Source organism: Belonocnema kinseyi, chromosome 2, assembly GCF_010883055.1.
Source record: "Belonocnema kinseyi isolate 2016_QV_RU_SX_M_011 chromosome 2, B_treatae_v1, whole genome shotgun sequence".
Lineage (NCBI taxonomy): Eukaryota > Metazoa > Arthropoda > Insecta > Hymenoptera > Cynipidae > Belonocnema > Belonocnema kinseyi.
Genome location: NC_046658.1, coordinates 32,332,264 through 32,344,109, shown reverse-complemented (window position 1 = coordinate 32,344,109; position 11,846 = coordinate 32,332,264). Strand labels below are relative to the sequence as shown.

The 11,846-nt window shown below is 31.0% G+C and overlaps 1 protein-coding gene across 1 annotated transcript in view; it reads left to right on the top strand.

Annotated features, from left to right (window-relative positions):
• The window catches only part of LOC117167212 (probable Bax inhibitor 1), a 17,499-nt gene extending 8,884 nt beyond the window's left edge, over window positions 1-8,615 (top strand). The window contains exons 3-4 of the mRNA XM_033351970.1: window positions 7,486-7,811; window positions 8,168-8,615. Coding sequence (XP_033207861.1) covers window positions 7,486-7,811; window positions 8,168-8,197 — 356 coding nt within the window. The 3' untranslated portion in view covers window positions 8,198-8,615. The remainder of the gene's footprint in view (window positions 1-7,485; window positions 7,812-8,167) is intronic.
• Window positions 8,616-11,846: the final 3,231 nt, after the last annotated feature.

Below are 11,846 nucleotides of genomic sequence, written 5' to 3'. Positions count from 1 at the left end.
CTTTTGAAAATTAAAATTCGAAATTTTTTCTAAAGCCTCCAGGGGACTTCGTTTTCGCACGAAAAAATTTTATGTGCCCTTATTGCATCCGGACCCACAATTTGAAACAAAGCTTTTTTCACAGTGTAGGACGTTTTTTTGTAGAAAACTTTAAGAAATTTAAGGTTATGTTAGAGAATTTTCGGTGGAATTTGATATTTTGCGACAGAGAAAGTTAAGTCTTATGGAACATTAATGGATTAGAACAATTTGAGGTTATGATATGGAATTTTTCCCGAATTTTTATATTTACCCTCAGAAACCGTTAGGTCTTTCCGAAAACCTAGCAGACTGAACAGTTTAGGCTATGTTAACGATTTCATCGCGGAAATGAATATTTCGCAACAGAAGTACTTAGGCCTTTTATCAAACTTACGAATTTCGAACAATTTGAGGGTAGCTTTGGGCAATCTCGCCAGAATTATAAATATTTTTCAAAAGGAACAGTGTTATGTACCTCATAAAGATAATCCTTCTGTACATCATTTCTTGCAGGTATGCTGTTTTACAATTGAAAGTACTATTCTTTAAAAAAAATCTTTTAACGAAGAACAACTAAGTAAAAATCAATTAAAATGTAGTAGGAAAATTTGGTAACAAAAGTTATAAACACATTTTTTTAAAGTTTTCAGAAAACACTGTAGTCGAAGAACTCTTAAAATTACTTTTTAGCGACGTACATTAAATCCATTTTTTTTTATTGGAACCCTTAAACACAGTTTTTTGTGTATAAGAAAATAGTGTTAATTATTTTTTCTGTTATGATGAGGAATTATGTCTGTGAAATTGAAATTTTTTTCTCTTCAAAGTCGCATTTTAGTAAAAATTAAAAATTAAAAAAAACTTTGTAGCTAAATAATGATTCAGATATTCTTTTAAAACTTTTCTTTTCCTTATATCGACGAAAAGTTGATGCATATTTTTTTCAGTGGTAAGAATACAGCTTGTCGAGAAACATTGTACTTAAAAAAATTTTCCTCGATTTCTTATATACAAATTTTCCTTTAACAAAGTCTTATATTTCTTTAAATTTTTTTATTTACATTTTTCAAAATGTTTATAATTTCAATTTTTAAAATTGAAATGTACTGAGTTTTCTGTTACAGTATAAAATTATTTCTGTGGAAGTAAAATATTTCCAAAATCACACTGTAGTAAAAAATAAATTTGTAAAACAAACATTGTGGTTATATAATTATATAATTCTGCTTTTAAATTTAAACACTGTAGCTAAAGGATTCGTGAAACAATTCATGAAACTTTAAAAAAATTTGTTAACAAACTTTACTACTACATTGTAATTGTTTTTTTCACCAATGTTGTATTTCGTTAAAAGACATTGTTTTAACAACATTGCATGCTTTATCAATAGTTATTAATAATATTGTATCAAATTTAAAATTTAAGTCAAAGAATGTATATAATTTAAAAACTGAAATATTAACCAAAGAATAACACTTCCAATTGTATAACTGCGTACCTACAAGACATTATGTACTTTTCACAAATCTAATAAAATTGACCCTAAAGTGAACAACGTACATTAGCAATTTCTACAAAATAATAACTTCTCGAAACATTTACGTTTTGTTACTGAAATTAATAATGATCTCACTACAATTTAAAAGTGGATCGAAAGTGAATTTTTTTTTTAGAAAAAACTGCAAAATACGAGAATCACTGTAAGAGAATATTTTCATAAATACTAATAATAACTTATTAAAACACTTACTTTTGTTAACTTGAATCAATTATTAATCCACGATAAGTTAAAAAGTGAAAAATTGTATTTATTTATTATTTATAATTGTATTGTATGTATAATTGAACAAAAGTGGAAAATTGTTTAGTTTTTCGTCCATAAAATTGTCATATATCATATTTATACATTATTAGATTGGAATTGATCTAATTTTCTATATTTAAATGATTTTCTTGGACATACTGATACTCTACAAATAGGACAAATTTAAGTTGGAAGACAAAGGCATTATCTCCACAGGGGACGTAGCATCTAACTCTTGCTGAGATTTCAGGTATGGTCAGGCCAGCCGCGACTTAATTTTTTCTACTACTTTTCGGTATTTTCATGGACCTCAGTGTGAGTGAGCTCACTCCAGGAGGGGTCTTTTGTCTACAGGCATGTCAAAGTAAGGAACTTTAAAAACTTTTAATTTTTCAGCTAGCGATTTGAAAATAGCATAATCAGCATCTACGAATTTTGTCGATTCCAATGACATATTACTTGCCTAAAAAAGTTGAATATTTGACGCAGTTTAATATCAAAATTTTAGCTTAATATTCAATTTAATACTAAATACTTCTCAAATTTTGAACCTTTATAGACAAATTACATGTTTTTGGAATCGGAAAACTACGCAGATTCCAAATATATTACTTTCAAATCACTGATTGCAAAATTAAGAATTTTTTAATCTCAAATTTGTTCCAATTTTTTAACAAAGGACCCATGAAAAAAAGGATGGTCTGCCCAAGCTCGCAGGTACCTTACCAGAAAGTAGGTCGTTGGTCAGCTCGGTTAGGGTAGCTTGACTTGGTCAGGAGCATGCCGACCGCTGATCTAGGGCCTGGAGCAACTTCGAATCCAGTGAGGGGTAGTGTCGCTGCACACTGGAAGGGGAAGGGTACGCAGGTAGCCGTGGAGGAAATGACTTCTGTCCGTTTTCGATGATCTGAAGTGTCGCTGCGAAATGATATATTTACGGCCCAATAATAGGCTATTTTTTCATAATAAATAATGGCTAAGTTTTGTGTCGGATAGAACAACTCAAATACTATCAATAGAGATAAAAAACGGATTGTCGATTTTTTTAGCGGTAGTCTCCTTTTCTCATGGCACTATTAAATTTTTAGTCTTTGTTAAGCGACTTAGTGGGATAAGAAAACTAAAATTGGTAATTCTATTAAAAAGAAAGGCCCAGTTCTGCGCAAAATTCTTTTTCACTGTTTTGTTATTTAGAATAATTAAAAACATACGAAATTTAAAGTTTTGAGAATGACACCAACTTTTTTCCTCGAAAATTGAACTAATTGCGGTAAAACATCCATGCGCACCGAAATGCGATCTAGAATCATTTTTAGGTTAAGAACAGAGCTGCGTATTATGAAGCCAAGGCTTTCCCACCGAAGTGCGCTTCCCGAGCGATCAAGGCATGTTCGAGGGATCTGTTTACATTATGGATATAAACATTCCTAGCAATCGTACCGAATTCCAGTGGAGCTCATATGTTTTTTAAAACATTTATTTAATCTTCAAACATTGTAATTATTTAAACAATTTTCATAAATGGCTATTTTGTAAAGAATACGTTTGATTTATTATGTTGCTTTGTAAATTTAGAACAGAAAGCACCCAGAAGAAAATGTCTTCCTCAAGGTATTTTAAGCAGATGCTCAAGACATAATGGGACCAATCTCGTAATTTCAATTTGGCGTAACTTAGTAAAGAAAAATGGTAATTGAACTCAGCCACTCTCAAATTAAAGAAAAAGAGCAGCACTATAGGATACAACTAAAGAAAAAATCCCGAAAAATTTGGTGTCTTCTGTACATAACCTCAAAAGTAGACAAAAACGCCATTTTTTGGGCACATAACCTCAAATATCTTAAAATCCTGACGTGATGGGCTAATTCTGACCCCGGATTCGGATTCTACGTGAAAAATTACTTAGGAAATGATCCTCCACTTTCCAACAACAAAAACATGTTGGCCTGTGTGATTATTTAAACAATTTTAATTACAAAATTTAAAGTTTGGCCTTTATTCTACGAGTTAATTTGTTTTCTTAGTCAACTAAGAACGTCTATCCGATGACTCATTTCTATATATCTTTGCAAATTTACATAAACTATTAATTATTTAAACACTTTTAATTAAAAAACTAAAACTGACCTTTTTTCAAAGAGCCAGTTTGTTTGCGGAGTCAACTAAGAATTTCTATCCGATGACTCTTTTCTATATTGCTTTGCAAATTTACAAAAACCATTAATTATTTAATCAATTTTAATTAAAAAATTTAAATTTTGGCCTTTATTCGACAAGTCAATTTGTTTTCGAAGTCAATTAATAATGTCTATACAATGACTCTTTTCTATATTGCTTTGTAAATTTACAAGAACTGTTAATCATTTAAAGAATTTAGGCAGACATTTTCTACTGGGTGTTTTCTCTTACAAATTTTTACAAGAGAAAATACCCAGAAAAAATGCCTGTCTCAAAGTATTTAAAGCAAATGCTCAAGACGTAATGGGACATATCGCGTAATTTCAAATTGGCGTAATTTGGTAAAGAAAAATGGTAATTCAACTCTGCGACTCTGAAATTAAAGAGAAAGATAAGTACTGTATGCTACAACTCAAGAAAAAATCCCCGAAAAATTTGTGTTTTCTGTACATAACCTCAAAAGTAGCCAAAACGCCAATTTTTTGGGTACATAACCTCAAATATCTTAAAATCCTGGCGTGATGGGCCAATTTTGACCCCGGATTCGGATTTTACGTGAAAAATTACTCTTCACTTTCCAACAACAGAACCATGTTGGCCTCTGTAATTATTGAAACAATTTTAATTAAAAAATTAGGAGTTTGGCCTTTATCCTACGAGTCAATTTGATTTTCGAAATCAACTAAGAATGTCTATACAATGACTCTTTTCTATGTTGCTTGGCAAATTTACAAGAACTATTATTTATTTAAAGAATTTCAATTAAAAAATTCAGAGTTTGCCCTTTTTTCTACGAATTAATTTTTTTTACGAAGTCAAGTAAGAATGTATATACGATTACTTTTTTTTGCTGCTTTTCAAATTTACGAGAACTATTAATTATTCAAACAATTTTAATTAAAAAATTTAAAGTGTTCTTTTTTTCAAGAGTCAATGTGTTTGCGGACTCAACTAAAAATGAACGGATTACTCTTTTCTATATCGTTTTTCAAATTTACAAGAACTATTAATTATTTAAACAATTTTAATTAAAAAATTAAGAGTTCGGTTTTCTGTCTATGGGTAGGCTCCATTTTTATTGTAATTAACTTCGAATATCTTTTCGATGATTTTGTTTCTCTGAATCTTTGAAAATGTACCATTATTAATTATTTAAACTATGTTTATCAACAAGTGTATAGTTTTGCTATTTTTCAACAAAAGGGCATAATTTGTTTACGGAATGAACTAAGAATGTCTTTCGATCATCATTTCCCATCATACTTTGTAAATTATTTAAAGATCTGTCATAAAAAATTCAGAATTTGGCTATTTTTAAACGAATAGGGTCAGTTTTTTTACAAATTACACTAAGAACGTCTTTCCGATTAATTATAATAATAAAATTTTCATGATTTATTATTTAAACTACTTTCATGAGCAAATTAAGAGTTTGGACATTTTTTGAAGAATAGGCTTAATTTGTTTACGGAATCAACAAAGAATGTATTTCCAATCACTTTTTACTTGCAAATTTACACTAATTCATTATTATTAAAATACATTTCATAAGCAAATTCAAAACTTAACTGTTTTTTAGATTTTGAACCAATTTAACATTTTAAGCAAATTAGTTTTTATAAGAAAATGTATGCACTATGTATTTAAAAGAATTTAAAAAGAAATTAAAACTGCATAATGGTACAAACTTTCATTTTCATTAGTTTCAGTAATTATTCCTTTGATTAATTTCTTCCAGGAATTTCATAATATTTTGTATGAATTTTAGTACAATTTAATGACAATGCGGCTACAAACGAGTTTATTCGCATTACTCGCAGTTGCCTAAACATTTGGCCAGATGCACCGACATTTTAGATGTTTTTTCCAAACTTGCATAAGAATGTTTAGTGTTGCGCAATAATTTATTCTGTATCTTGAGAGGGTAGCCGTGCGGAGTTGTGTACAAATACAAGTTATTAAAGCAAAAATGAATGTCGCGGTATCATATTGAACTTCATTTACAAATAAAAGTAATTGCAAATAAACTAGTTGGTCGCGCGCGAAGCACGCGTATCAGCTTCTAGTCTGAATAAAATTGTCCTTCCATTGGACTGTTGCATATATTCAAATATGTACTGTCAAATATTTTTCCTAGTGAAATATAAGAGCACTAAAATTGTAGTATAATTACCCGAGGAAGGCTTCTAAACAAATAAGTTTGAATTTTTTAATGCTTCAAAACTACTTCTTAAACTTTTTGCAGGAATATGAGGCATTCTCATTGAGCTAGCGTCGGAAGTAAACATCAGTCTGATTATTGCAATTGATGGGTGAATTAATATGGCCGCTGGTGATTAGAGTGAACATAACCTATTTCCACTTTTTTTTATTACTTAAAACGTGTTTAAAAATTTTGAAAGGTGTGCCAACGGTGCCCAACAAGGTGTTTAAAATGCTTCCAATTTCACGGAAATCGAAATTTATAAAGTGTGGCAGTGCGAGTGTGCTAAAATTCGACATGCGGATTGTCACAAACTTTTTCATCAGTTGTCAGCTGGATACTTGCTTAGTCAATGGAGCCACTGCATACAATTATTCTGATTGGTTCATCGATTTACAGTGTGTGACGTTTCAAGGTCACAGAGTTGCTTGAATAGGAATTTAGATTTTTTTTAAAGCTTTTTTCCTCAGAAGTGAAGTATTCAAACTTTTGTTTCAATGTACTCAAATGTTTAGAATTGTATGCAATATTTAAAAAATATATTATATAAAATACATGAAACAACTTCATTTTAATATTCATAGAAAATATTTTTTTATCCAAAAGTAACATTGCACTTAACATTGTCTGGTTTATTCAAAATAGATCGCATTGTCTTATTATTGACAGTAGCAAAATGCAATTTCAAGGTGGCCGCTGGGCCAGGCAAACTCGGAAATGGTATTTATAGAAAGCGCAATAAACTGGGCAGTGATAGTAAATTTATTTATTTTTTACCAGGAATCAACCAAATTTAAATTTGAGCCGTTCTATAGAAAAACAACCGCAGTTGATTATTTCGGACTCGTTCGTTTTCATCATGCGTGATCTTGAATTTCGAAGCAATTTCTTCATTGTTTAGTACAATCATTTTATTTTGGTGTTGCGTTCCGCGGTTTTGCTTAACTTGGAGTTCGAATTTTGAAGCTTTAGAATTATAACGATTTAAGTTAGAAGGCTTTTATTTGATAACTATACAATATGAAAGGTTTAAACGTGAAATTGCTGATTTATAAATATTTGAAACTTTAATTTTTAATTGTTTGAGTTCAGAAGAGTTTGAATTTGAATGGTTTAATTTGCAGTTTAGTTTTTATTATGGCTTCTTGTCGAGTCAGTCGAGGAAATGACCGGGAATTTGTTCTTGAATTTTGTCGGGTTCATATCGCTTTAAGAAATCACTGATTTGATGAATTATTATAAATGGTCGTAACTTATTTGATATCATTTTTTTTTGCAGCGACTACTCTGATCTTCGTGTCATTCACCATTTCTTCTCTAATGGCTGAACGTGGAAGCTGGCTTTATCTTGGTGGAACTTTGATCAGTTTGTTAAATTTGACGGTTCTCTTCTCATTTGTTAACCTATTTCTGAGAGTAGCTTTCCTCTACCAGATTCGTCTGTATATGGGATTGTTTATAATGTGCGGTTTCATCATCTATGACACGCAATTGATCGTCGAGAAACACGCTATGGGTAGCAAAGACTTCATCACGCACTCTCTTGATCTCTTCATTGACTTCATTGGTGTGTTCCGCCATCTTCTTGTGATCCTCACACAGAAAGTAAGTAATTCAAAGGTAAACGAACAAACTCATAAATCTGTAATATTTTATTTTTCCGAACAATCATAGAATATAAAAACTTTCTTTGGCACACAAGTTTATAGATTGAAATTTATTGGAATTTATACAATAATGATAATTATAATGAGGCTTTTGTTTTAAATAAATAAATAAATACAGTTATAATGAAATGATAATTATAAACATCAATTGTATTAACTTCAGTAACGGCAGTATAAATTTGTCTCTTGCGCCAGAGCATTCGTTTTTAGACTCGTCACACATCGGATTAACCTATTTTAATTTTAGTTACAAGCTTGATTAGATTATTCTTAACAGAGCATGCTTTCTTTCAGGAGCAGCAGGATCGCAAACGCAAAAACTAAGCTTCTAAACTATGGACTACCAAGTCCACGAATTCAAGTAAATCCATAATCTAGATGTCTTCATTTATTTTATCCATACCTAGGACTACAGTACATAAACTTTAATATACAAAGTATACATACACAAGTAATGTTTACGCTGGCGGATCGTATAGGGAAGAAAAAACATAAGAATCTAATTTTAATACGATAAAAGTACTTGATTATGCGAAAGATATTTTACAGTTACAACATTTTGATAAATTCAGAGTTCATTGGTTCTTGAGAGTGTGAAGTGTATCTATTTTAAATCCACACATCTGAATTTTTCTCTGTTAGTTTCTTAATATGACTAGATACTTTTTCGCTAATATTAATCTATAAATTATTGTACTATATTTTTATCTTTCAATAAATAAAATTTCATAGTTTCTCTAAAGCCTTATTTTCCATTGTTTATTCAAAGTAAATATCTGTTTTATAACTTCATTTTATCAGATGTTGAATTCATCTTTGATGTTTGACGGGGTTTTTTTAGTCAATATTTTTACATGGATTGTAGATTTATGCGAAAGAGGTCTACCGAATTTAAAGAGTGAATCTGTAGTTTTACTGGAGTGCTATTAGAACGCTGTAGATGCGATATATGTACTTTACAACAGATTGCCAGCTTATGTTATTTCAGTATCAATATGTTTGACTTTTGTAGCATATTGAATGATACTCGAAAAAATAAGGTGTAAATTCATTATATAATATTATTTGAGCCAGTACTCAGAATATCTACAGATAAAGTAATTTAAAATAAATTTTAAGTAATAAAATAAACAAAAATTAAAACTAAATTATTCTTTAAAGTAAATTTGTATTCTTTGCATTTTGTCTTCGCACTCAAACTGTATGTTTATTTGCTTAGTGAAAATATAATGCAATTCTGTTATGCAATTTCCTTTGAAAAAATATATTATTGTAATAGAGCCTTCGATTCTTTTACCATATTGTAATGAAAACATTTATTCAATACCTAAGGTTCCAATGAATTACAGTAAAAGCATAAATGTTTTGGTTCGTATCTTTACAGAAATAATAGATTAAGTATATATTTATATTGAATCGATATATTTTTATTTTTGGAAGATAGATAAATTTAAACTTATAAAGATCTTTAAATGCTGTTATTTAGATCATTTTGTTCTTAATATGAGATTGATGTACCTCAATAAAATATATATCATTTAATCGTTTACTTACATCACTTCTCAAACCGCAAAATGATAAAAATGGATTTTTTTTAGCTTTTCCTGTCAGAATTGGTGCAAAAAGGTTTTGGAAGCGTCAAAAGTTGTTTCAAAAAGATAATCCTTTGATTAGGGTTCCAAGAATAGAACTAATAGTAACAATCTGCATGTGTTCGCAGCCAATACATTCCATTTAAGTTGGTTCTTTTTATTATTTAAAGTTTAAAAGCACATCAGTGTAAAAGGAAAACATCAATGTTCGTAATATATGCAATTTTTTGGTATCAATTTTAAATATTTGAAATTTTACAAACAAAATTAAATTAATAATTGAAAACTAAAATTTTGAAACAAATATGAGACCGGAGTGCGATGATGATATGGGGTCAAATAAGACACTGCATTTTCTTTCAAAATATACGTGGTTTTCATTACTGTTCTTTTCAGGGATAACTGAAATACCGATATTGAATTTCTCGAAATTAAAAAAATCTGCCTGCCTTGCGGGCACCTTCTCAGCGCGAGCTGGGCGCGTGGCTTCCAAGTTTGAATGCATTTATTATAATACATTGCTGCCGTGCTCGATAATGTGTATTGTGAATTCTCTTTCGTTAGAGCTCCTTCGGCTTTAAAGAACACATTCTCATCACATATCTCGTGCTTCACACTCTATTTAGTCCTGAGTGCGAAGTCGGCTTGTTTTAAACACTCGCCATGTTTTTACACCTCGTGTCCGGTGAGCTCTATTAATATTGATTTCTTTAGCTCGGTCTGAGACTTCAATGTTAGGTATTGAAACAAATTTATTTTTATTGTGTTTATAATTTAAAAGCGCGGACCCCATAAATAAATGTTTGTTCATTAGAATTTTATTGTCCCTTGTGTTTTTTTTCAAACAAAATTAATTGGTTTATTTTCAATGTTATTCCTTACGATTTGAACAAAAAATACGCATCCTACCAGAAAATAATTAATAGGGGGATTATACCTTGTAGGCCAATTTTTAGGAATTTATTGTGGAAAATCTTAAGATTTCAATACGGGACTTTTTATATTCTATTGTACCTTTATTTAATTTCACATATTATTTTTTTCACATGTCAATGTTGGACTTCCAAGACCTGGAGGTGACATTGACCGCCCCTGTCAAAAGTGCAGTGTCAAACGGTATGCAGGATTGAGTACACCCTATAGTTATCCGAAATAACAAATTAACACGTTTTTTGCGTCAGCGAGGTCCTGACCGCTCATTTAGAGGCCTTCCATAAACATCGCGGTTGCTTTAGAGGGGGGGGGGGGCTTACGCGCCAAGGGCCACGTGGTTTTATATTCAGATGTAAAAAATAATAATAAAACGCATAGCTTACTCCTTTTTTGAAATAGCGTGCGGAGTCCTAAATTCGATCCCTGTGCACCGAACCGAGTGCCCCTTCCCCGAGTCTTGTTGTTTGTTTACAAAAGTTAACGAGTCGAGACAAGAAAATTCTGGCCGCAACCACTCATTTTTGTTATTTGATTTCCATTTTACAAGAAATAGACAGGGTGGCGAGCGATCTGGAAAACCTAGAAAACCTTGAAAAATCAGGGTTGAAAGACAGACAAGGTGTTGAAAGGTAGGGTAATCATTTATCCAAGAAACCATTTTACAAAAATCACATTCGACCAAAAACGAACTAGATTGGGTGACCTCTGTGTGGAGACTAGGTGGAAGTCGCGTATTTTTTAAATGGATGCATGATATTCATCAATTTTATGAACACGGTATTCCTATCTAGCCTTCTTTTTTTGGTAAAATGATTTCTTGGACAAATGATACCCTACCGTGTTAAAACTCGTAGCCTCTCTCAACAACCAATGGGGTGTCGAAGCGTGAAACCACTAGCCCTCCTAGCCAATGACAATGCTCTTGCGAAGTTCAATGAAGGTATGTTATTGGCTTGGATATTTAGTTTGTCCTATGGGAATACGGACATCTTTTCGTTAAATGACGTCACAAGTTTCAAGAGCGAGGGATTCCCCATATTATACTGTATTGAATTGGTTTGATGTCTCCGTAAAAATTTTTTAATCCGGATATTCTTAGTTTTTCGTTTTTGGTAAGTTTCATTCACTACATTATACGAATGTGCGTTGCCGGCTTCTATTCCTCATCAAAGTTACAAGTTCGCAGCTCGTTTCGCTTGATTAGAGGTTAGGTTGAGGTTAGAAAACAAAACAAAAGATTTATGTGCTTTCATTTAAATCGGCATTTGAGACATTGGTTTTCCAATGGCAGAATCTAAATTTCTCCTGAAATTTATCAATATATTTATCCTTAGGAACTCACTGAGAATATTCAGTTTGTGTTTTTACGATCTCATGGTATACGAGAACAGAGTAAGATATTTGTTTCCGATTTGAGACGAGTTCGTTTTTGAAGTTTTGTTTGTTTT